The 26,759-nt window shown below is 44.8% G+C and overlaps 1 protein-coding gene across 4 annotated transcripts in view; it reads right to left on the bottom strand.

Annotated features, from left to right (window-relative positions):
- The window catches only part of KCNQ5 (potassium voltage-gated channel subfamily Q member 5), a 567,853-nt gene that overhangs the window by 77,033 nt on the left and 464,061 nt on the right, over window positions 1-26,759 (bottom strand). For all 4 annotated transcript variants that reach the window (XM_082474194.1, XM_082474192.1, XM_082474193.1 and 1 more), the window contains exons 6-7: window positions 13,396-13,506; window positions 7,579-7,674 (exon numbers count right to left, since the gene is read on the bottom strand). In XM_082474194.1, the coding sequence (XP_082330320.1) occupies window positions 7,579-7,674; window positions 13,396-13,506 (207 nt within the window). The remainder of the gene's footprint in view (window positions 1-7,578; window positions 7,675-13,395; window positions 13,507-26,759) is intronic.

Below are 26,759 nucleotides of genomic sequence, written 5' to 3' on the forward strand. Positions count from 1 at the left end.
ACCAAAGCTGGAAATGCTCAAGCAGCCGTCAGCAGGACCGTACCTGGGTGAGCTGTGGATTGCTGGCACAGTGGAGCGGCCCACAGCAACAGTCCACTACAACTACACCCAACAGTGTGGATGGACTTTCCATGAATACTGCTGAGTGCGAGAAACAAGACACACAAGAGTACCTGTGGTGGGACTCCACTTCCATAAAGGACAAAAGCAGGGAAACCGACCCCTGCAGTTAGAAGGCAGCGGGGCAGCTCCCCCAGGGACGGAGGTGGAGCGAGGGTGCATGGGGTGCTGACCACCATCTGCTTCTTTCTCCGGCAGCGCAGTTTTCTAGGGTCTGTGCTGCATTCCCTATGCACCTTATACTTCAATAAGATGTTCAAGAAGTGATATAAAAAACTAGGAAGATATATGGTAGGACCTGAGGGTTTTTATATTATTAAGGAAGGTTTAAATAATTGAAGCCAGCTTCCTTGCCTGGAGCCTTCATCACATGGCTCATGTTGGTTGAACCTACAAATCCCTCAGAACGTATGCTAAGCATCTTGGCATCTTACAGAGAACAAAGCAGTTGTCACTGTATCACCTTGAAATGTTAGTTTTGGCAAGTGCTGTACACTCACAATCTACAGAGTGATTCAGAGTAATCAATAAAGACACATGGGTTTATTATCGCAGCTTCTTCTGCAGTGAAGGCCAGAGCCTCGCGAGTGCTGCTTTAATTAAACAGCTTTAATAGAAGGCATCAGATATATGTGGACTTGGATACTGTGGAAGCAGGGCTCACGTAGAAGTGAGAAGCACACAGCAGGCCTGGGCATTATTAGATATCAGCGGAAAAAAATCCCAAACAACAATACGACAAAAAATGGGACCAAGACATTACCTGCCAAAGTTATAAAGAACTGGGGGCGAAAGTGGCCACGCTTAGAAAATTGAAAATTTTCTTAACAATGAGATCTGGCTTCTTGCTCTTTTTCTATCAAATTGATCTCAACAGCTAGGCTCTTATTCCCTTCATTAGGAACAGAGGGCGAGTGGCATCTCCCTCGGGGCTAATACCAGTCCGCAGTCGAGTGGCAGAGGAGCGGGTACCTATTATTCTCACCCTCTAATCACTCTGTCCTGGCCTCAGCTCTCCCTCAGCTTCTGGAAGCTGAACCCAAGGCCACAACCATGTGATCGCGGAGCCGACGTTCCTCTACTTAGAGCTAAAATCACACAGTGGTTGGCAAGAGAAAGTGCCCAGAGGGATTTAATTTACATGGCACACACACTCCCAAGGAAAAGTCACCAAAAAGCAACATGAAAGCCAAATTCACCGTTTACTATGCGACCCTGGTGCTCAAGGTAGCCAAGCAAGTTCCCACTTTGGTCTGGAGCTACAAGCGCAATGTCAGTATAGTTACGTTTTAGGGAGTATTTAGTTTGCATTGCCTGGAGCATTACAGCTATGGCACATTTGACCCTTTCTGGAAACCTTAATTTCAGCTGAACATCCAAAGGTATAATCAACATGGAATGATTTTTTTCAAGGTGTAGAATTTAAGAAGCCGGAGAATGAAAAGATTTAGGGTGAAAACCAGTAATCCCTTTCCCCACTGTACTTCTCACTCATTTTTGTTCCTTCGTGGCAACCCCTTCAACTTTTATAGCTTCTGTTTCTAATTTTAAGAGTCCTTATTTTTAAGGATTGTTCTCATATTTCTTTGAGGTTTTTAATTTTCTTACCATGGAAGATAGTGACATAGCCATTTACACACCTTCCCCTGATCTCATCCTACCACCAACAGTTTTTAGTTAATTTTAGTTAACTTTTAGTTAAGTGCTTAGTTAGTTAACACTACTTAGTGTTTGCATTACTTTGACCACGTAACTACTGTTCCCAGCTCAGCAATGTGATGTACCATTGACTCCTTCTTTCCCGTGTAATTTATTTTGGTTTTTCTTGGAGCTAGTATTGCCCTATTTTAATTTCTTGATTTGCCTTTATGTACCTATGAGGAAAACATTCCTGAACTCTCCAACAGAACTCTAAAATTCCATTTGTCAGATACATCACGAAAGCTGTGTCTCCTTGCCGACCTCCCTCCGGCTCTCTGTTCTCCGGCCCTGCATCTCTGGCCCTGGGACTGCCCCTCAGCAACAGCCTAGAGATCCCCTCACTCCTCCCTGGGTGGGATCTCTTGTTCCCGGGACACCATGTCTCCTTCCTTTCTGGGTTCATCTCCTTGTTTTGGAGGATTAATTCTATCCAAGTAGCTTCTCCTTTTTTTCTTTTTCTTTTTTTTCCATTTCAGCTTTATTGAGGTATAACTGGCCTATACGATTGTGAGATCTTCTAAGCTTACATCATGGTGATTTAATATATGCACACATTATGAAAGGGTTCTCCCCATCTAGGTAATTAACACATCCATCAACTCACGTATTTATTTGCTTGTTTGTTTTTTGGTGTGAGAACATTTTGTTTGTTTGTTTTGGGGGTTTTTTTGAAATGCATTTTTAAAGACTTTGTATTTTATTGCTATATTGGAGTATAGTTGATTAACAATGTTGTGATACTGTCAGGTGTACAGCAAAGTGATTCAGTTATACATATACAGGTATCTATTCTTGGTGTGAGCACATTTAAATTCTACAATCTTAGCAGATTCAGTTATACAACACTGTTATCAACTATAGTCACCATGTTTCACATTACATCCTCAGGGCATATTCATCTCATAGTGAAAGTCTGTACCCTTTTACCCTATTTCCCCCACCTTCCAGCTCCTGGCAACCACTTTTTGCTTCTGTTTCTAGGAGGTTGACTTAAAAATTTTTTTTAAAGTCATATAAAAGATTCTACATATCCTACATATAAGTGAGACCATGCAGTATTTGTCTGTCTCTGTCTGGTTCTCTCACTCTGCATAATAACAAGGTCCATCCGTGTGTTGCAAATAGCAGGATTCCCTTCTTTCTCATGGTTGAATAATATTCCATTGTGTATATATACTGCAAAGGAAAACAGTATGGAGGCTCCTCAGAAAATTACAAATAGAACAGCCATATAATCCAGCAGTCCCACTTCTGGGTATATATCCAAAGGAAAAGAAAACAAGATATCTGCACCCCTATGTCCACTGCAGCATGATCCACAACAACCAAGACACGGAAGCAACCCAAGTGCCCATCGGTAGATGAATCGATAAAGAAGATGTGATATTAGCTTCTTGAGTAAGGGTAAATGGTAGGTAAAGTTTTGAGGTTTTGCATATCTGAAAGAGTCTTCATGTTACTCCCATACTCCATGAATAATTTGGCTGAATATAGAATTCTAGATTGGACATAAATTTCCTCTATAGTTTTGAAAGTATTGTTCCACTGTCTTCTAATTTTAAGGTTACTAATGAGAAATCCATGCAATGCAGATTCTGGACCGTCTGGGTATGTTCTGCTCAGAAGGCATTTAGGATCCCCTTTCTCGCAGGAGTTCTCATATTTCACACGGGCATCCTCAGTGTGAAGCCTTTTTGTTCACAGTGCTGGGTCCTTGGGGGTCCTTGTACTGTGGCCCCTCCCGCCCTTCATTTTTGGGGAACCAGAATATAATATTTAGTTGATAAAATTCCACACACTTACTTTCCCTGTATTCTTTTTGAGGTACTTCTGTTGGCTGAATATTTGATCTCCTGGAAGTGTCATCCAATTTTCCTACTGTTTTTTGTTTTATTTTTCATCTCTGTCTTTTTATTCTATTTTGGGGGAGATTTTTCACAGTTTTATCTCCTTTTCTGTTTTCTTCTTTTTCTGCTCTCATGTTTTCCACATCTAGGAATTTTTTTTCTGAATCTGTCCTTATTCATGATGAAAGCATTACAAAGGCTGTATAAGCTCTGTATATGTGGCTTGAGTTTATTTTAGTGGCCTCACTTTGGAAGGCTCAGTTCTTTGACTAGAGGAAGCCAAAGTTTCAATATATAATTTGTTTTTCTTTTGGGCCAACTAATTTCCCCAGAGCAGCATCTTCTACTCTCTTCCCTCAGGAAAATAAGCCCACCTGTCAGCATTCATTTCACAAACTTGTACTTAATTCCCCTGTTTCTGTTTCCAATAAAGCACCTTGGCTCCAACCTGAACTGGTCCAACCTCTCTAGAAGGAAACTGCTCACACACAACTTCTGAAGGATCTTGAAATGCTAATCCCCAGGCTCCAGTGATGTATATATGAGGCTTTGAGTGCTGGATTCAGATTCCGACACCAGTGACCTGAGTCCTACCTCTTGCCAAGTCCCTAGGCTTGTCCTGGGGATCAAGTGACATAATGTAGCAGAAACACTCTGCACACTTGTGAATAGAAGCACTTCACAAGTCTTAGGCATTATTAATAAAAGTGGTGACATTGGGGCAGGTATTCAAAACGTTGCTGAGGGCTGCTTTCTTTTCCTAGACTGCTCTGCTTGAAAGGAAAAGTTAATTTAAATGAATCATGCAAAGATGTTGACACAACTGAGTTTACTGCAAGCTGCTGGGGTTGTAAGCTTTTCCCTAAAACCCTGAAATGCTGGTTAATTTAGTTGTCTCACCGACTGAACGACAAAGCAATCTGGGCATCTCCAGTGCCCTTTACAAAGACAGCAGCTCTGGCTCCAAACAAACGAGACTGGTGTTGGTCTTGATGCTTTGTGTGATCAGCAAACCAAGGCAGGTTTATTGCGTAAGAAAATGCGTGGATCAGCAAATGAGGCTTGTTGCTTAATCTAAAGCATCCTTAAAATAAATGTCTACCATCTATAATCTAAAGCTTAAAGCCCTGACTTCTGGCTAGGGGTTACAGCAAGGAAAAACAATGAATACATTTAATAATTATATCATTATTCTTATGTCTAATAAATTACATTTGGACAGAGGAACAATCACTTTTTAAATTGGTAATTAATGAAACTATGATTAGATTTAAAGGTATTCTTGAACATTTCAAGCCTTTCATTTTATATTCTTTTTTGTTCAGAACAACACATAAGTTAGAGTTTTAAGTAAAAAAACAATTAATGATTTCACTCCACAGTTACCTACCTTGGTACAAGTTCAATTATTGATCGCAATATATATTAAGTAACTCAGTTCCATAAAATAAAAATCTAGATCTTTAAATAACCTTTGCAATCAGCCTCTTCGCTTTTTACGGCTGACCTCAGAGGAAGGCCTTGCCTTGCTTTGGCTGTTGGCCAAAGGCTGTTGGTATAAATGCCTCCGGTCCAAAGATTGCCTGCAGGAATGGTATTCTGTTTTCAAGTTCAACTGGAAATTTTTTTTTTTTTGCACAATTTGGTAGTTAATAATGATGAGATAGATCAGAAAGTCCCTCCTATTATTCTCTGTATCTGTCTTGCGCAGTACGATAGCCAGTAGCCGTGTATGGCTACTGAACACCTGAGACGTGGCTGGTGCCTCCCAGGAACTGAATTTCTAAACGTAAACAGCCACCTGCAGCTCTTGGCAACTGTTTTGGGCCGCAGAGCTGGAAGCTCTGTGTCATCACAAGGGATCCACGCCTCAGAAATTCCGCAAAGGGCTCACTCTCCAACAGGACAGCCGATGGTCTAAGATTTTTTTGATGCAGTCCCCTTTTATACCCAGAAGTATCAAGGACCTGTACACAGAAGTGGTTGTACTTCGAGTACATGCTGATTGAGAAAACATACAATACAAAAGGCCAGTAAATAATTTCGTGAGGATCTTAAGTAAATTTGAACTTTTTCCATGCCAACAGCACGGCCACGCTCCTGAGAGCAGGCAGCCTAGGTATGTGTAAGGTGTACCACTGGTTCCCTGTGTGGACAGGGCTTGCTGCCCGAATGGATGCAAGGAACCCAGGGAGTAGCTCTGCATTCACAGGCCGGAAAGCATTCTTCCAGAACTGAAAGGTGAATACGTTAAAGAGCAACTGAAAGATAAAAATAGCAAGGAGAGGGCTTCCCTGGTGGCGCAGTGGTTGAGAATCCACCTGCCAATGCAGGGGACACGGGTTCGAGCCCTGGTCTGGGAAGATCCCACATGCCGCGGAGCAACTGGGCCCGTGAGCCACAACTACTGAGCCTGCGCGTCTGGAGCCTGTGCTCCGCAACAAGAGAGGCCGCAATAGTGAGAGGCCCACGCACTGCGATGAAGAGCGGCCCCCACTTGCCGCAACTAGAGGAAGCCCTCGCACAGAAACGAAGACCCAACACAGCCAAAAATAAATAAATAAATAAATTTAAAAAAAATGCATTAGAAGTATGGGGACACCTCATAAGCAGTTAAGAAGCGCCAAAGGGTGGAGGCTCTCTGCTGGGGCATTTTGTGTGCACCGCGGCGTGCGTGACACCCCTTTTCATCATGGCCCTGTCATTCGGCCTCAGATCTTCAACTCCTACGACTCAGGGATCTTTCCTTCAGGAAAACAAAGTTTACTTTATCTTTGACGCCTCTTTAAAACCCGGAACTTTTAAAACTAGAGCCTCTCAGTGGCGTGCGTTACACGTCATGTGCAACGGTCAGGAGTCACAGCACAGCTTGCTCTAAACACTAATACCCTCATTTAGTCACAGATACAAAGGGGTCTCCTTCCTGATGCAGCCCCTCCCCGCCTCCCCCCACCCTGCGGCCACAGGCAGAGGCTGCGGGGTCAGGGTTGTGTTGTGGTTGCCGCCCTCCAGCCCCGACGGGAACCTGCAAGGTTCGTGAGAACAGCGGGCCCGCTACTGTAGCAGGAACCTCAGTCACCGCCCTGAGCCCCTTGGTTCTACAGGTCGCGGGCATCCGCTGCCTGGCATAGAGGGATGTTATATAATCATGTTGTCTACAATTAAACACGAACTCACAGCATGGATCTAGAGGAAAACATGTTTTGTCATTCTTAAACTGTTTCTAGGGTGGTTCTATTCCCAAAAGGTATGGATGGCAAAAGGAGAAGCATTCCTTTTACTGCTGAAGCAAATCCTGAGTTATTGAAACGAAGATTAAATGCTGAACAACCTATGTATTATGAGTTAGCTTCAAATGATATGCTTACTACTTCATATGTTCAAACATCGATGTATCCCATAATTCCAGCTCTTAAAATAAGAATTTCCAGTTATTGCTCTAGATGGCATGACAAGTGATTCCACGAGTACTAAACCCTGACATTCTAAACAAGTATGTTGCTCCTCAGAACGGTGGCACACACCTGGCGGCAGAAGGTAATTGCAAGGCAGGCCCCGACGCTGTGTTCTGCTCCATCACTGAATGAGCAATGATCCTTCACCAAGTAATTCATGAGACATACTAGGGCATTCCAGGAGCAACACGACTGCTGGCCCCGGCGTGGCTCTGCTGGTGCCGTTAGTTAATCCGCACAGAGCGTGCACCGTTGGGTGAAAATACATAGTATTCTTTTCTGTTTGTGAGTGGGGGGCACTTGAGCAAATCTAAGACTGTACAGTAAGTTCCAGCTTCGTTTTTAAAAACAAAACCAAAGAGCAGCTCCCCTAAGCAAGGGCACAGAGGGACCGGCCCACGACCCAGCGCCTGCAGAAACAGGTGTTGCCGTCTCCCCAGTACACTGACGTTTACCTGGATGAGGTTGGCAGCTGGGTTCCTTCTTTTCTCAAAGTGCTTCTGGCGGTGCTGTTCTTGTACTTTTAATGCAAAACCTGAGCCAAGAATGCCCTGCAACAAAATACGGAAATAGCGCTGAAAATTTTTTCCCCCCAAACACCGTTAAATAATACAAATATTTTTTAAAAACCCTCTAAGAAGAGTCTGAGAAGAGGCGAACAGTATGCAACCTGTCCCTAAACTCATTAAAACGAACACGATTTCCTCTACTGTAACACGTCGGCCAACGGCAAGTAGCTGGGCAGGAGGCAGAAGGACGTCTGCCCTTCCGGGTCACCAGGCCCTACGGTCTCTTATGGGGTAGGAGGAGTCACCACAATTCCAAATAAAAATCATCATTTTAAAAAATGTTTTTGCGTGGCCTTCTCTGTGGCATTTCTTAACGCCTAAGTCAGAGAGAATGGTCCTATCCAGTGGTGGACAGAGGGGGATTAGAACTTGGGGCTGTTAACTGTCTTGCGGATGTGGACGTGGGAGCTTTCCCAGCACTCTGACGACACTACCTGATTTTATACTTTCCATTCACGAAATGGTGGGGGAGGGAGTGTTTAAGGTTAATCCTCAGCAATGCTATAATTCTACACCGACCAAAGGAAAGTAACCGTGGGGAAGGACAGTTGTCCAGATGAGACAGACACACACTCAGTTTTGGAGACGTAGAAGGTTTGCCGTTTTGCGTGTGTGTCCAGTAAAGGCAAGAGCACAGGTCAATGCAAAGCACCTTCCTGTCTACCTGAGTCTTAACGGCACACTCTGAGCGTGACTTGCCCTCTTGGTCCTGGCTCACCTGTCCGATCTGGGGTTGGTAAGCGAGAGGTTCCTTCTGTGTTTATGCTAGCTTTTGGCTGGTTTGCTTCCTTTTGCGCATTGTCTCCATCTGCCAAAGTTTCGGCTCTCTGATACGGCCCCTCTTTTCAGTCTGCTTTGGTCTAAATTTGTGGCATCAAGATGCTTCGTCTCAGCCTTGAGTTGAGGCTGGCTTTGGAGTTTGCTCAGTTCAGTCTCCGGGCTTTGTCTCTAAGCCTCCACTTGATTGGTGTGGGACGCGGAGCCCCTCTGCTTTCAAGTCTGGGATTTTAGTTGCTAGCTATAAGTTATTAGCTTCTTATGAAACTTCAAGGTGTCTAGCCCTTAGGTTACAGCTGGGCATTTTATAAGCTCTAAGTCAGTATTTGCCACAGGTAAGGACTGCCTATTTTTCTCTTCTTTACATGTTTGAAGTCACTCAAAGATAGTACAGGCTGCTCAAGGGGGTGATGGGTCTAATCCTTGGGAGGTGTTAGGTCTCAGTGAATGAAAACTTGGCGAGGACATTTTTGGGCTCTAGGTAACCTTTGACCTTCCTTCTCATCCTGAAATTCCACAATTCTGAGTACCTCTGTGACAATGACCAGATAATAAATAACACAATTCTGTTTAAAATGCAGCTATACGGCGACAGTATTGCCATTAATGAGCAGTGACCGACTCCCCCATCGGTCAGGACGAGGGGCTGCACCGTGAGATGAGGAACGGCGTCTGAGGTCTGTTCCATCTCACTCCCTTAGTGACTGTGCAGCCTGAGGTTCTCACCTCATGCAGGCTGTGACTGAGCAAACCAAGCTCTGTGAAAACCTGGTCTGTAGGATCTTATGTGTAGATTTAAACAACATTTCCCTCCATTTAGAGGTTATAAAAATGGCCTTCTGTTTCCAAATCCAAATCAACTCTTAGTTATGTATAACTCCTAAATTTCTTGCTGCTCCTTAAGAGCATTTAGGAAAATTCAATTATTTTCCTTTTAATGTCATTTTTCATGAAGTTTAAACATGTTAAGAGGCTATGAAACAGCAGAATTTATAGCATATATTTATAGTATGTATATTACGTATTTATATTATATGCATAGATGTGTATAATCTACTTAGAGGAAGCATAATTTAGATTTTATAGGCATTGAGTTAGCAGCATTAGCTACCATTTTTGAGCATTCATTATATAAATATGAAGTTCAGAGTTAGATCCCTTTTGGAAAATGAAGACAGGCCAAGCCCTACATAGCACAAACTTACCACCTGCCAAACAAACTACAATGTGGTGAAAATCACATTGGCAGTGCTTAGAAACATTCGCTAGTAGATGGCAAATGTCGGCTGCATGTCTCCTGGCCAGACTGTGCATTACAGCAGTCACTGCACCAGCTCTGCTCATCGTCTTCTTGCGGCTGCTGTCCAATCCTGCCCCACCTCCCTCCGTCCCCCGCTCAGAAACAGAAACACAAGGCTGGTAAAATAAAGCCTGTTATGTTACATATATATCCCGTAAGTTACGTAAGTATATACATGTAAATATAACTTACGTGCTATTCCTTCCAGTATCCATACTGATAGATACAAAGTCTCAGAAATTGATTTTTGTTTTAATTCATTTCCTAAGATCAGATAACTTAAATTTTGAGGTTTTAAGTTTTAGAAGTGCTACATAAACACCAAATAAAAAGAAAACATGTATTGGTCAGTATTTAAAATATTTATCCCTTGTTTAATTATAGTTAAAATATACTCCCTTCCAGATTAGAAGAGCCTATCTGTATCCCCCAGCCCTGCACTTGGCGAACAGGCTAGACAGAAAGATCCTCTCAGCAGGAGGTAAGGGGCTTCCGCAGGTGGAGAAAGGCCTGTCCCGCAGGGCGAGGTTGGGCAGGGGTCTCAGGGAAGGGGACCCCTGGTGGAGTTGGAGGTCTGTGTGACTCTGTGATGTGTGGGAGAGTCCTTCTGCTTTGAGGGAAAGATGGGGAAAGGAGCTTCTCTTTCTTGGTCCTCGGTTTCCTGGGTAGAAGGACCTCCAACAGGGATGGGCCACAATCCCCCTCTGACTTTTCTTAGCAAAACGCCAATGTGTTCTCCTAATTTCAATCCGACACCCCTGCCGGCCCGCAGGTGCACAAGACATAACGGCATTTCCAGCCACCTTGTTTTATTTAAAGGCATGCGGGAGCCACTGAGTCTTTCATTCAAGTAAGAACTCAGTACCTAACGTGAGGCTGCAGTAAAAAGATCCATGGTGAAGTCTACTTTGCTTGGCACTGTTAGGGCGTGTTCTACGCAAGCAAGATGTTCAGATCTCCAACATGTATTAATTTAATTTGCATATAAAATTGTAATCACTTTATCGGGAAACCTTTACAAGAATGACCACTTAGTCTCTGACCCTTAACCTAAGAGCCACACAACTGAACCTCCTGTGATGGTCCACGGTCTCAGGATGGAGTCAGGGCGTCTCGCCGGGCGGAAGCAGCAGCACCCGGAGGTGGGCTGACCTTCAGGCCAAGTGGCCCAGGTCTTTACACCTTTGGACACTTATGTCTGCTCACTTCTTACCCTTTTCTTTTCCCTCCCTTGCTGTTACCTCTTCCTGGTCTACTGTGTGTTCTATCACCGTACTTCTACGTTGCTGTCTATAGTCCTCAGATGTATGAAACCACAGAGCTCAACCTACCAGACTTTTCTCTAAATTAAGCAAAGGTTATGAACGAGCCTCAAGGCTCTCCTGGGAGGACGGCACATACACGGGTGCCCATGGGAACAGCCCAAGGGGGGAACAGCCCAGAGGGGGCCTCCTTCCCTGCCTGTAGTTCTTCGAGGGATCACACGGGTTGTTATACGTGTGGCCTCAGGATAAGTATAAACACAACAGAGGCAGATCTTTTGTGCCATTATTTTGGGAAAAGAGCACGAGACTGCATTTTACTGTTTCTAAAGGTATTTTCCTGTAGGGAATCTGGTTACTGAGTGGGTCTCTGCCCTGGTCTGAATTGCTGAGGTTGCCAGATTCAGTTGACTCTGGATAAGTGAGACGCTTTTTGGACTCTGCTTCATTTTGTCACAGCAGGAAACACACACGTCATGAAAATTTTCTCTGTGACAAGCACCTGACTTAATATCATTGGTCTTAACAGATTTTCTCTAGGTGCGGTAATTTTTCCTACCTGATATTGATAAAGAAATGTACTCAGCGTTTCTGTTACGGGCTGACTTGTGTCCAAAATTCATAGGTTGTAGTCCTTATCACCAGGACCTCAGATGTGACCTTATTTGGAGAAAAGCTCTTTACAAAGGTGATCAAGTTACAGTGAGCTCATTAGGGTGGGCCCTAACCTAGTATGTCTGGTGTCCTTTTTTTCTTAAAAAAAAAAAAATTAATTAATTAATTAATTTGTTTATTTTTGGCAGCGTTGGGTCTTCATTGCTGCGTGCGGGCTTTCTCTAGTTGTGGCCAGCAGGGGCTACTCTTCGTTGCGGTGCGCAGGCTTCTCATTGTGGTGGCTTCTCTTGTTGCGGAGCACGGGCTCTAGGCTTCAGTAGTTGTGGCTCGTGGGCTCAGTAGTTGTGCACCACAGGCTTAGTTGCTCCGCGGCATGTGGGATCTTCCCAGAGCAGGGCTCGAACCTGTGTTCCCTGCACTGGCAGGTGGATTCTTAACTACTGAGCCACCAGGGAAGCCCCCGTGGTGTCCTTTTAAGAGGAAATCTGGACACAGACATGGGCAGAGGGAAGATGATGTGAAGACACAGTGATCAGACGGCCGTCTACGAGCCCTGGAAGAGGCCTGGCCACATCCTCCCTTGCAGCCCTCGGAAAGAACCAGCCCTGCCAGCTCCGTGATCTTGGACTTCCAGCCTCCAGAACTACGAGACAATAAAGTTCTGTTGTTTAAGTCAAGCCTACCAGTCTGTGATGCCCTAGCAAACCAACACAGTCACACGCGGGTAGCACATGACAAACCCGGATTCAAAGCGGGGTCTGATGCCCGTGCTCTCGCGTGGTCTCTTGGGCCCCTTCTCTGACCTTGGATGGTCCGGGGTGCAACCAGCTGGTCAGTCTGGAGCTGAGCTCTGGCCACGGGAAGGACAAGGGGGTCCCAGGCAGAGGGGGAGCCCCGGCAGCTACAGACTGTGGTGCTGAAGGCCCCACCCCCTTGGCTCCTGGGAGGGGTGCCCCGGGGTCTCTGCAGCAGAGGCTGTGACGTGAGTCAGCCTGTGTCTGGGGCAAGACCGAGGCTGCTGTTCCCTAAGCGGGACGGCGGCCACGGCTCTCACAGTCCTGCTTGTCGGCTCCTCTCCGACAAGGGGAAGCCAAAAGCGAGATCTTGGGGAGGGGGGCAAGTTGTAATATTCTGACCAAGTGCCTTTGAAGACACAAGAGGATAAAACAATCAGAAAGGAAGGCTTCACCCAGTACGGAGAAAATAATCAGAAGCTTAAGAGAAGGTAAGTGTGTTCGTCATTCTGATAAGAAACTGGTTGTTAGCAAAAATCAATGATGACACAAGGAATAAATCATCTGACACATTAAAAACCCTTTAAATTCGTATGCTTTTCACTCAAGTGGATCCGAGAGGCAGACAGTCCACGTGGGCACATGCAGTCTCTTCAGGCGTGCACACCTTATGCACCTAATGGGAGCCATCAGTTTAAGAGGAGGATATCTTTAAATCTTGACACATATTTTCAATGTATTAGTAGCCTGTTGCCTGAGAGGTGGTGTGGCCTGAATTATCATTTGGTCCTAAAGCCTCAGCTGGTATAAAACTCTCAGGTTAAGCGACTCCAAGGGAAGACCATATTTTATAAATTATCCAACTAGATACATATAGAAAAGTCAACATTACATCAGAGAAATGATATTAGTAAACGATATAGCTATGTTCTAGGGCATACCGTTTTGTGAAAGCTCGTGCTAATAAACCACCAAGATCCAACTGAAAGTGCTTAATTTTTGCAAAGATACTCACAGCAGGAAGCGCAAAGAAAGAAATGCCCAGGAGTGCAAAGCCTGCAGAGAGCAGCCTTCCCAGCCAGGTCAGGGGGGTTTTGTCTCCATAGCCAATTGTGGTCAACGTTATCTGAAAACAAAATAAATAGGACGTGCAGCTTAAGTACTTGAGAGGAAAGTCAGGACCCATGAACAGGAGGCAAAGCAACGTTTCCACTAAATCATCATTCAACCAGTCTGGTTGGTGCATTTTATTACTGTGCTTTAATTTTCCATGACGCATAACAGAACTTCTCTTTGTTTAAGGAAGGGAATAACCTACATACTTGTTCCTCCGTTATAACACAATTTTCCATCTTTTCTAAGTGCATTCAAAGAAAGGCTATATTATATAGTAAGTGGATAACCATCAGTGATACAGAAATGATAGCACTATGGATTTAGGACTGGATCAGTACACAAAACAATAATTTATGTTAATTCAGGCTGTCCATTTATTTCTTTGGCGGGCATTTCCTGAAAGTCTGGTGTGTGCAAGGTATGTGTTTTGATTTGTAGTGGAACAAAAATGAGAGGTACATAGCCCCTGTCCTGAGATATTTATGGCATAAGAGGGGAGATACGTCACACACAAATCATTAAAACGCAGAATAGGGCAAGACAGGTATTAGGATGAATGCACGAAATAATTTGCTGCTCAAATTCAAAGAAGAGATTATTACCAGCTTGGGGTATTGAAGAAGCTTTGTTGGGAAGATGTCATCATACCCAGGCTTTGAAGGAGGGGTAATATTTTGAGAGGCAGAAATGATAGAGTTATCTAGGGAGGGCAAACAGGTGACCAGCTGCACAGCAGTGAAATAAACAGGGTGGGTTCTGGAACGTGTATTCAGTTGGGCCGGAGCACAGTGGGTCTGAAGAAGAGGCTAACCAGCTACACTGAAGTTGGACCAGGGAGTATCTTTGAAAAATGATCCCTGGGTCATGTCTCCCCAATGGTCAACTGTTCCAGGGGCTGCCCACGTGCCTTGGAAAAAAGCCCCGGCTCCGCTCCAGGACCGACGAGGTTCTGCCTGATCTGGCAGAACGATGGGGCAACTGAATTGGAACAGTGGGAGTGGGGCAGTACGGGGTGGAGAGAAAAGAGATGCGCTGAGAGGAAGTTCAATAGAAGCGTGACTGAGAGGAAGGGGAAGACGAAATCTACATGACTTGAAAGTTTCAACTGGGAAGATGACTGCCCCATAAATAGAAATATGATAATGAGAAAGACGAGGGTTTGGAGCAAAGAAGAAGAGTGGCTTTCAAATGAGGGTTTTTAAACTATCAGTATGACGCTGATCTAGAAATGTCTGAGCAACGCATTAAGAAGGAGAGCTTGAGTCTTGAGAGAGATTGAGGTTGGCGTGAAATCTGGGTTTTGGAATAGGGCACCGAGCGACCCTTTAAGCTCTGTGAAGAAATGACGTTGCAAAGGGTGCAAAGAAGGGGCCAAGGGCACCTCCTCAGGAGACACAGACATGTAAGGGACGGATGGGAAAGGAAAGTCAGAGGAGAATACGGTTTTTCAAAAGTAGGAGGACTAGGAATGGGTTATATAAACGGAAACTCAATGAAGAGAGTTTCACAGAGGACCAGGTGAGCCCTGATGCCACAGGCTCAGGGAAAACAAGGAGAATGAGGACTGAGAAAAGATGTGGACACGGAGACAGGGGTCACTGGTGATGTCTAACAGCGGCGGTTTTGGGCAGGTTGTCCTCCCCAGGCTTTAAAGGAGGGCCAATAAGTTGAGAGGCAGAAATGGTGCAAGAAGAGACACTCTGTGATGGAGACCCTCCAGAAGCGCTCGGCTCAGCTGACCACCCCTTCCTAGACCCTCTTCTCTCTCCTCACTTCTGTGGTTTTCCTTTTACATCTTTGGCGGCTCCTTTTACGTGGCTCCTCTTACTCCAGCCAACCTTCAAACATTGGATTCTTAAGCTTTGCTTCTGGGTCTTTTAAAAATTCTGTTCTTCTCAGGACTTCCCTGGTGGTGCAGTGGTTAAGAATCTGCCTGCCAATGCAGGGGACACGGGTTCGAGCCCTGGTCCGGGAAGATCCCACATGCCGCAGAGCAACTAAGCCCGTGCGCCGCCACTACTGAGCCTGCGCTCTAGAGCCCGTGCGCCACAACTACTGAGCCTGCGCTCTAGAGCCTGTGAGCCACAACTACTGAGTCCACGTGCCACAACTACTGAAGCCCACGCACCAGAGCCCGTGCTCCACAACAAGAGAAGCCGCCGCAATGAGAAGTCCGTGCACCGCAACGAAGACCCAACACAGCCAAAAATAAGTAAATGAAATAAATAACTTTATAAAAAAATAAAAATTCTATTCTTCTGTAACTTTCCTTCCCCCTGTCCCCTCCGTTCTCTCTCTTCCCCAGCGACGTGAAATGCTCTCATGGGTATAAATACCATTTTTATGCTGAACACACTGAGTTTCTACCTCCAGGCCAGACCACTCTTCTGAGCTCTGGATTCACACATCTGCAGCAGGTAATTCTGTGGGGATGCTGCACAGTCATTTAAATTGAACATGTCTAGGGACTTCCCTGGCGGTCCAGCGCTTAAGACTCCACGCTTCTCCTGCAGGGGGTGCGGGTTGGATCCCTGGTCGGGGAACTAGGATCCCGCATGCTGCATGGCCAAAAAAATAAATAAAGTAAAATAAAATAAAAGCAGGTGTTGTCAATTAAAGGATGTGAAACAAATAAAAAAAATAAACTGAACATGTTTAGAACAGAAATTGTATCATCCTAAACCCGCCGCTCCCCGATGACACCCCCTCCTGGTCGAGAGCCCCACCGTCCACCGTGCCGCTCCATTAGAAGCCTCGGGGCACCGCTGCTGCCCCCTCCCCGCAGGCGTCTCTCTGAGTCCCTCAGCAGGTTCCGCTGCTTTGATGTCCCCAATCCCACTGCCTCTCTCTGTCATCACGGCCACCACCGCAGGCCGGGCTGCTAGAGCAGACTCTTTTTTTTTTAGACGATAATTATTCCAGGTTTATTAAGGAATGGTTGACATGCATCACTGTTTAAGGTGTATGGCATGATGGTTCGATCAACACGTACTGTGAAATGACGACCACAATAGGGTTAGTGAAAATTCATCATCTCATAGAGATGCAGAGAAAGAAAAGAGTGATGAGAACTTTTAGGCTTTACTCTCTTAGCTTTCCTGTATATCATATGGGAACGTTAACTACAGTCACCACGTGGTCCTAACACCCCTGCTACTACTTTATCTTATAACTGGACGTTGGTGCCTTTTGACCACCTTCCTCCACTCCCCGCCCCTCTCGTAACCACAAATATCATCTCTTTCCGTGTTTTTTTTTTTTGGTAAGCTCCCACATATAAGTGAGATCACACAGTGTCTGTCTTTGTCCGCCTTGTTTCACTTGGCGCTCAAGGTCCATGCACGTGGTCGTGGACGACAGGGTCTCCTCGTTTTCATGGCTGAGTAGCACCATCGTGTATACACCACACCTGCCTGCACACTCACCGCCGTGCACCGAGGCTGCCCCCGTGTCCTGGCTCATAGGCATCGTGAGCCGCCGTCTCTCAGTTGCTCTTTCTGCTTTTGCTCTGGCCTGTCTCAGTTCCTTCTCTGCACACCTGCAAGGGCTATTATTTTCTTACTCCTCTCTAAAAATCCTTCAATGGCTATTCACCAAATTCAGAATAAATTCTAAGCTCCTAGCTATGGACCTCGTGACCTGGTCTCTGCCCAAGTCTCCAAGGTCACCCTGGTCCCCCCTTGCTCACTGCACTTTAACTACAGTATCCTTTCAGCTCCTCCAATGGGCCAGGCTATCCTGCCACAGGGCCTTTGCACACTCTGCTCCCTCAGCCCCCAGTCTTCCTGGGGCTCCTTCTCAACCTTCAGGTCTTATCCAAAACACTCTGTCCTCAGAGAGGCCTCCCCTGCCCACTGTCCACAGGCGGCCTCTGGTCTCTCTCTGTCCTGCTCGTTTCCTGTCAGCACTTATCATGAGGGGTAGTCCACTACTGCTCTACTTTCCTCTGGGGAGGGGTCCTTATTTCCTCTACTAGAAGGAGGGACTGTGTCTTTATTCTTTGTTTTCTCTCTAACATCCAGCATGATGTTTGCCACCAGAGTAAGAGGAACTCAATAAATATTTAGTAAATAAATAAAGAATTCTTTCAAGAACATTGGCAACAGAGTGAGAAATATGGGGCCAGAACTCCCGGAAATCTCTGACGTGAGTGGGTGCTTTCTAGGATGCGTTTGTGCCTGTCTGCAGAGAGGCTGAGGCTGAGGAGGGGAGGGTGGGAGCTTTATGATGGGGGGGTACCCGAGGAGGAGGGGACACAGGGTCAAGGGCACGGTGGAGGGTTAGCCTTGGCAGTGTGAGAGGAGGGCAGGGCTGGAAACGCTCAGGCCAGTTCCCGTCAGCAGTGAAGGACAAGGAGGGTCACCTGTGGGGAGCAAGGGGTCTGGAACAGGAAAGGGCCAGGCTGTGAGGCTGTGAGAGGGAACTGGCAGTAGAACCCAGCAGCCAAGTGAATCGGATGCCACCAGCAGTATGGGTAGAGGATTCTCGAAGGGATTCCTTGAGATTGCAGAAGCAGCATTCCTGGCTCCATTTTATTACAGGTTCCTAATTTTAAATATGTGGGAAAGATTTTAATCTATTATACCTTTCCTGCAAGATAGCTTAATCCTTTCCAGTAGTTTGTTAATAATAATAAAGGGAAGGAGACATGTCATGGTTTGGTCACAGCAATAACTTTGCATTTCTCCGTCTGCTTTCCATTCCAATCACACATCTGAGCTGTTCTCCTTGGCTCAGTGCTCAGAGTGGGTTTTAACCCGCTGCCTCAAGACACAGTAAAGGGTGCCTGCACCCTCCTTTGAGCTCAGGTTGTCTCTCTTACAGGGCAGCCGGCGGGGAGATGAGGTGTCATGAGCCCCGAGAGCCGCCCATGGAGTCCTGGGGGATGGTGGGGACCCCTCCCACCTGCTCCCCATGCTGTCGGGGCCTGGGATCTGCAAGACTTGGAGCTACCAGCTGCCCAGCTTGGTGGCAACCGCTTCCTCCGCCCGCCCGACTTCACAGTCGCTGGGGTGCTGCTTGGCTGAGGGCAGAGGGGCCTTCTGTTGCCAGGCGAGGCTCGGGAAGGATCCGGCAACAGGGTGTCAGGGAGGGGGGCGGGGGTTCCTTCGTTTCCTGCCTGGAGGGCAGATTGTTTCGCTACTCGTGGCTGCAAAGGGGACAACTGGGCCTCCTGCTGTGAACAGTGGGCATCACACTGACCCACCTGCTTGATGTGGCTGCCAGCTTTCCAAGGCAACGACGGCTGCCTTCGCCCAAACCATCCCAGGTGAGGCCTGCAGGAAGGTCGCTGATTTCTTGACTTTCAGGTCAGGCTGTCCTCGAGGTGCCACGCTGCAGCTGTTACGGCTCTCCTCTGGTCCAAGCACCTGGCAGGCCCTGCGAAGGGTTCTGAGCTGCCCTTTGGCACAGGAGCTGGGGCTCAGCAGTGCACCCACTTCTGTCTTCCAGAAGCCACGAGAAGCTCCGGTGGCTGAGAGGCAGTGATGGTTTCATTTGGATGTCAAGTCAGAGGAAGGTCGGCTCACACAGAGCCCCGAAGACACCAGCTCCTCGGGAGCTCCCGGAAGGAACACCTGCTTGGTAGTCTGTACGTGTGATCTGCAGGGCTTGGCGGAAATCACGCCTGGAGGAAACCCACTGTACTGGGTGTAATTCCATTTTTGACGACTTCCAGGGCTTATAGGAGCTATGATGCTTAACATCTGCTGGATGGTGAAATTTAAAAAATTTATGTATTTATTTATGTACATATTTATTATCAATTCCTACTCACTGACTTTTTTTTTTAATTTTAATTTTTATTATTTATTTTTAGCTGTGTTGGGTCTTTGTTTCTGTGCGAGGGCTTTCTCCAGTTGTGGCAAGAGGGGGCCACTCTTCATCGCGGTGCGCGGGCCTCTCACTATCGCGGCCTCTCTTGTTGTGGAGCACAGGCTCCAGACGCGCAGGCTCAGTAGTTGTGGCTCACGGGCCCAGTTGCTCCGCGGCATGTGGGATCTTCCCAGACCAGGGCTCGAACCCGTGTCCCCTGCATTGGCAGGCAGACTCTCAACCACTGCGTCACCAGGGAAGCCCCTACTCATTGACTTTTGACCATCGTGTTGACAGTATCATTGGAAAGGTCATGAAGTTTTGAATTTACTTTGAAAAATTAAAAGGTAAACTTTAAAAAAAGTTCCAACATCTCTTTCAGTGCAGCTTTAGCAAAGTGATACTTTTATTAAGCAAGAGGACGCACTGACTGTCACACTTTATGACCGGAGGTGGAAGCTGGCAGGCCAGCCTGACAGGACAGACCAGGACGCAGAGGGACAGGCCCACTCGACCTGATGCTGCAGCAGCTCAGCTCAGCGATTCCTGTGGTTCATGCTGTCTCTGCAGGTGGGCGTTTACTGGACGATGGTGTGGCGGGTGGGAGCAGCTCAGATACAGTTTCGCCCTCCTGCCCTGGAGCTCAACTGCAGTCATGCAGGTGAGAAACGGTATTCTCTGAAAGTCGGTGGGTTGTGAATATTGGCATGAAGGTGTAATTGTGGTGGCAAAGTCGGCGCTCAGCTCGGGGCACCTTAGTGGGTTCAAGCATCAAGTATTTCTTCCTCAGGAATAATACTGCAGAACAAATGCAAATTCGGGCCCAGGCTTTCCTGATTTTTTTTTTTTCCTTTAATGAGATGGCAGATGCTGTGTTCAGATTATAATTTAAACACTGGTTGGGCTACAGTTATTTGTTTGTTTTCAATAGCAGAATTAATTTGAGACCAGGAGATATAAATTTTATCTTCTTTTCTTCAAGCAACAAATCAACAAACTTTTATTGGTCTGGTTTTGAGGATACAGTCACGAATAGTAGTTTATAGCTAATGCATTCATGTGAACAATTAAGAATATACTATCTGTAGATTTCCACAGCACAGCATAATTTCCCCCTAAGGGGGTCCTTTTAAAAAAATTATTTTTAATTTTATTTATTTTTTCTTCCAGTTTTATTGAGATATTATTGACACACAGCACTGTATAAGTTCAAGGTGCACAGCATAATGCTCTGACTTGCACACATCATGAAATGATTATCACACTAAGTTCAGTGACCACCCGTCATCTCATACAGATACAACATTAAAGAAATGGAAAAATACTTTTATTATTTTAAAATCTCTGAGGATTTACTCTGTTAACAACTTTCATATAAAATGTACAGCAGTATTCATTATACTTACCGTGTGGTACATCACATCCCTAGTACTTATAGCTGGAAGTTTGTACCTTTGACCACCTTCATCCAATCTCCCCTCCCCTCCACTCCCCACCGTCTGGTGACCACAAATCTTATCTCTTTTTCTATGAGTTTGTTTGTTTTTGAGGTCTAACTGACCTACAACACTATGCTAGTTCCTGTTACACAACATAGTGATTTGGTATTTCTATAACATTTCAAAATGATCCCCACAATACGTCTAGTTATGATGTCATCATACAAAGACATCACATAGTTACTGGCTATATTTCCCACACGGTACCTTTCACACCTGGGACTCATTTATTTGCAACTGAAATTTGTACCTCTCCATATCCCTCACCTGTTTCTTCCCTCTCCCTCCCCTCTGCCCTCTGGCAAACACCTGTTTGTTTTCTACATCTGTAATTCTGTTTCTGTTTTATGTTTGTTCATTTGTTTTGTTTTTCAGATTCCACATATAAGCGACATCATACAGTGTTTGTCTTTCTCTGTCTGACTTACTTCACGTGGCATAATGCCCTCTAGGTCCATCCATGTTGTTGCAAACGGCAAGATTTCATTCTTTTTATGGCTGAATAATATTTCATTGTATTTATGTACCACATCTTCTTTCTCCATTCATCCACTGATGGGCACTTAGGTTGCTTCCATAATTTGTAAATAACGCTGCTATGAACATGGGGTGCATATATCTTTTCCAATTAGTGTTTTTGTTTTCTTTGGAGTGGAATTGAGGGATCAGTGGTAGTTCTAATCTTAATGTCTTTTTTTTTTTCTGTTTCCTTATTTATTTTCATTTTGGATGATCTGTCCATTGGTGCAAGTGAGGTGTTAAAGTCCCCCACTATTATTGTGTTACTGTCGGTTTCCTCTTTTATAGCTGTTAGCAGTTGCCTCTTATGTATTGAGGTGCTCCTATGTTGGGTGCATATATATTTATAATTGTTATATCTTCTTCTTGGATTGATCCCTTGATCATTATGTAGTGTCCTTCCTTGTCTCTTGTAACATTCTTTATTTTAAAGTCTATTTTATCTGATATGAGTATTTCTACTCCAGCTTTCTTTTGATTTCCATTTGCATGGAATATCTTTTTCCATCCCCTCACTTTCAATCTGTATGTGTCCCTAGGTCTGAAGTGGGTCTCTTGTAGACAGCATATATATGGGTCTTGTTTTTGTATCCATTCAGCAAGCCTGTGTCTTTTGGTTGGAGCATTTAATCCATTCACGTTTAAGGTAATTATCGATATGTATGTTCCTATGACCATTTTCTTAATTGTTCTGGGTTTGTTTTTGTAGGTCCTTTTCTTCTCTTGTGTTTCCCACTTAGAGAAGTTCCTTTAGCATTTGTTGTTGAGCTGGTCTGGTGATGCTGAATTCTCTTAGCTTTTGCTTGTCTGTAAAGCTTTTGATTTCTCCATCGAATCTGAATGAGATCCTTGCCAGGTAGAGTAATCTTGGTTGTAGGTTCTTCCCTTTCATCACTTTAAGTATATCATGCCACTCCTTTCTGGCTTGTAGAGTTGCTGCTGAGAAATCGGCTCTTAACCTTATGGGAGTTCCCTTGTATGTTATTTGTCATTTTTCCCCTTGCTGCTTTCAATAATTTTTCTTTGTCTTTAATTTTTGCCAATTTGATTACTATGTGTCTTGGTGTGTTTCTCCTTGGGTTTATCCTGTATGGGACTCGCTGTGCTTCCTGGACTTGGGTGGCTATTTCCTTTCCCATGTTAGGGAAGTTTTGGACTATAATCTCTTCAAATATTTTCTCTGGTCCTTTCTCTCTCTCTTCTCCTTCTGGGACCCCTATAATGCGAATGTTGTTGCGTTTAATGTTGTCCCAGAGATCTCTTAGGCTGTCTTCATTTCTTTTCATTCTTTTTTCTTTAGTCTGTTCCGCAGCAGTGAATTCCACCATTCTGTCTTCCAGGTCACTTACCCGTTCTTCTGCCTCAGTTATTCTGCTATTGATTCCTTCTAGTGTAGTTTTCGTTTCAGTTATTGTATTGTTCATCTCTGTTTGTTTGTTCTTTAATTCTTCTAGGTCTTTGTTAATCATTTCTTGCATCTTCTCAATCTTTGCCTCCATTCTTTTTCCAAGGTCCTGGATCATCTTCACTATCATTATTCTGAATTCTTTTTCTGGAAGGTTGCCTACCTCCACTTCATTTAGTTGTTTTTCTGGGGTTTTATCTTGTTCCTTCATCTGGTACATAGCCCTCTGTCTTTTCATCTTGTCTATCTTTCTGTGAATGTGGTTTTTGTTCCACAGGCTGCAGGATTGTAGTTCTTCTTGCTTCTGCTGTCTGCCCTCTAGTCTTAATGTTTTTGAGGAATCTCTATACTGGTTTCCACAGTGGCTTCACCAATTTACCTTCCCACCAACAGTGCATGAAGGTTCCTAAGGGGGTCCTCTAAGGGAAGAAGATTCATGTTGACAGTTGTCAACAATCTCCTTCTCCCTTCCCCCCTCCCCTCCCCTTCCCCTTTCCTCCTCTTTGCTCTTTTTCTCTTCTCTCGAGTCTCTCTTCTTCCTTCTCTTCTCTTTGGGCCACTTCCTGAGCATACGGTTTCAGATAGTGGGTAGTCACAGAATCTGCACAGTCAATTTTGAAATTTGGTCACCTTGAACTAGTACATCAGAAAGATTTTTGATCTTCAAACATCAGAAACTCCTGTGTTGGTGGCATCATAAAATTTGGGTTCTGCTGTGGCAGGGAGCTCAGGGCATTAGCATTCCATACTGTTCTTCCAGGACTGTGGTCAAATATGTAGTAATAGCGGTGACTAACATCTGTCTAGTGCTTGATAAAGTACATCTACATGTCCTAATCTCATTTAATACACACAGCAACTTTGTGTTTGGGTGCTATTCTTTTCTCAGTTTTACAGAGATATTAAATAATTGCTTAATATCACACCTCCACTAACAATGGGGCTGGAACCCTGGTCTCCTGACTATAATACGTTTGTTTTTTCAATACAGCACATGCTCAGTGCTTATGGAGTAATACTAAGCAAAAGTGTCCAGAGTCGCGTGTGCGGTGACAATTTTCAAGGAACAGACATCTTAGGAAAGAGTTCCCCACAGAGACTTATAACCAGTATACCCCATAAACGCCCTTAAGGTAGGCATGGCACTTGGAGAGGTTATTAACCACTCGGCTGTTTTGGGGGGTAATGGCTGGGGTATGTGTGTCTCAGTTTTCACTTGGTTCTTAATAATCTTGAATGGTTAGAAGTAAAGTAAGGCTTGGATACCATCGGGTAATGCATTGGTAGTAAGAAACACAACTTTAATTAACTGTACTAGCAGATTTACTGAGTCAGAAAGCAACAGCTTATATGAGGTGGCAGAAAACATCTTGTCCTGGTGAACCTGATGGAAGGAGGGTTGATTCTCGGAAGGGTAACAGATGTTATCAGTGACAAGGGTATCTTAGCTCTTTCCACAAATGTGCACCATTTCCTATTCTTAGATTTTGCAGGGGGATGAAACTCATGGCATATATTTGGGCTGTACAACCTGTTGAATGCAGAGCCTCCTATATTGATGCTTGGAGAAGGACTGTCAGGTCTTTAGCATGAATTCTGGGACTAACTCTGGCCGACACCAAATCCTCTACATGCCTGAAGGAATCATCTCAAGCACAGGTCTCAGGTGGAGGCTGTAGTTTTCAGATGCTTGCTCAAGAGTAGATTTATACCATCTGCTGTTGTTTGAGTCTTTAAAAAAACCCGTAACACTGTCTTCGTCACAGGAATAGTGGGTAAATAGAAACAGGACAAGCTGGCCTTCAAGAATAGGTCATTACCAGGAAAAATTACTTCAGGAGGATGGGATCTTAAGTTGTTTCAGCCAATCAAAAGGAAGAAAATAATAACAGGAAAGAAGGAGATCATAATCAAAAGTAACTGCGGGAAAACCTGTTTTTAAATTACTTCAGAATAAACCTAAAGCAACTGGAAAGGAGGGCAATAATAATCGGAAATCACATTAAATGGAACTCCGCCCAGCAACCAGAAGGCCCTCTTGTCCCGGAGCCGCAGCTGGGGCCTCAGCCTCCCTTCCCCACCCCGCACGTCCACTGTCATCAACGCCTCTTCAGTTGCTCCTTCAGAAGCCAGAACATCTTTTCATCGAAAGCCCAGTTCCCACGCCCCTTCTGCGCTTAAGCCGTGGGTGTGCCAGGAAGGTACTGCTCTGTGTTCCTTGGCTGTAGCGGTTCTCCCACCTCACATCCATGGCAGCCGCATCTGTGGTTGGGTACCTGCCATGCGCTTAGGACCAGCCCTTTGTATCGATTATCCCACTTACTCAGTGGGCTGAGTACTGTTGTTCGCTAGTATGGAATTGTTTTCAGGTATCCAAGTTCTCTGAATTGTTATTGGCTCTGAGCAGTGCTGATGGCACTACGTGTTCCTCCTGCAGTTGGTTTGGGTACAGCCCTCAGTACCTTCTTAATGGAAGGGGTTTCGTATTTAATATTTAGAATTCACTGGGACACTGGATCCATAGCCTACAAACGGCATTTTATACTTAATGTCGATACTTTCGGCATTTTTTTTTTTAATAAATGAGGATTTCCTTTTTTTTTTTTTTTTCACCAAAGCCTAGCACTAAGAAACACTCCAGTTCAGGATGCTTTCATTTCCCTATGTATTCTGGATACTTCCTTAGTTAGCAAGGTGTCCATTACGTGCAACATGGACAATTTTATCTTTATTTTTATTTTTTTTAACATCTTTATTGGAGTACAATTGCTTTGCACTGGTGTGTTAGTTTCTGTTGTATAACAAAGTAAATCAGCTATATGTATACATACATCCCCATATCTCCTCCCTCTTGCGTCTCCCTCCCACCCTCCCTATCCCACCCCTCTAGGCGGTCACAAAACACTGAACTGATATCCCTGCACTATGCAGCTGCTTCCCACTAGCTGTTTTATGTTTAGCAGTATATATAAGTCCATGCCACTCTCTCACTGCGAACATGGACAATTTTAACTAAAAAGTATCCAGACATAGACTTCATTAAGGTCTTCATTAACATATAATAAAAAGTATAGTCAGTATTTTAAATTTGTTTTACTTCACACTGGAGACCTAGTATGTTCTTATAAGGAATAGAACTAGTAAGTTCTCCTGTTTGCTTTTTGTGGCTTCAGATGATTTCATGAATGAGTCAGTTAATATCAACAAACCCACTGTGGACCAAAAAGGCCTTTTTTATTCCTAGAAGCTCAACATCTTAGAAAAAATTTTTACTCTTGTATTCAAGACTAGATTTTTTTTTTTTAAAGAGACATAATTAGGCCATTCAAAGATCCTGTTAAGTACAGGTTAAACTTCTGTCAAATAGCACTACTGGAACGAAATCAATAAACAGATGTTGCTTTTCCCTGAAACAAACAGAGATGACCTTTGGAAACCTGCTACATGGGTTGTTCTGGCAAAAGAAACAAGCTGGTGACTAAGTGAGAGGCACATTCAGAGCTTCCCACACACTGTCAACTCACAATGCAGCATTTCTGATTAGTAGGAAGGAGAAAGGAAGACGGAAGGCCAGAAGGCCAGGGAGCTGCCAGGTGGACCCACCAACAGATGCACCTCAGAGGAGAAGGGGCTCCCGAGTGTCCCGTCACTCACGCACGTTAGAATTATCACAGAGGCGCAAAATCTAAACTTCAATTCAAATCGCTGCTTTGAAGCCTGGGTTAATCAGTTGTCTTCCCCTTGCTGGCTAGAAAAGCCTCCTGTTTGCTCAGTTTACACAGTTTATCCCACCACGAGTCATAGATTTTCATTTGTTCTCTACACATAAGAAGTATTTTAAGAACGTCAGATGACTGCTCTCTCCTGGGTTTTCCACTGTCCTCCTTTCAAAGTGGCCATTATTGCTTGTGGGGTAGGGGAAGGAGTTGGAAACCAAACTGTTAAACCAACAGAATGATTTGTTGTCAGTGGCACAATCTTGGAGACATTTAACTCTGATAATTTAAGGAAAAAAAATCTTCATCT

Source organism: Balaenoptera physalus (genome assembly GCF_965194825.1).
Source record: "Balaenoptera physalus genome assembly, chromosome: 9".
Classification (NCBI taxonomy): Eukaryota; Metazoa; Chordata; class Mammalia; order Artiodactyla; family Balaenopteridae; genus Balaenoptera; species Balaenoptera physalus.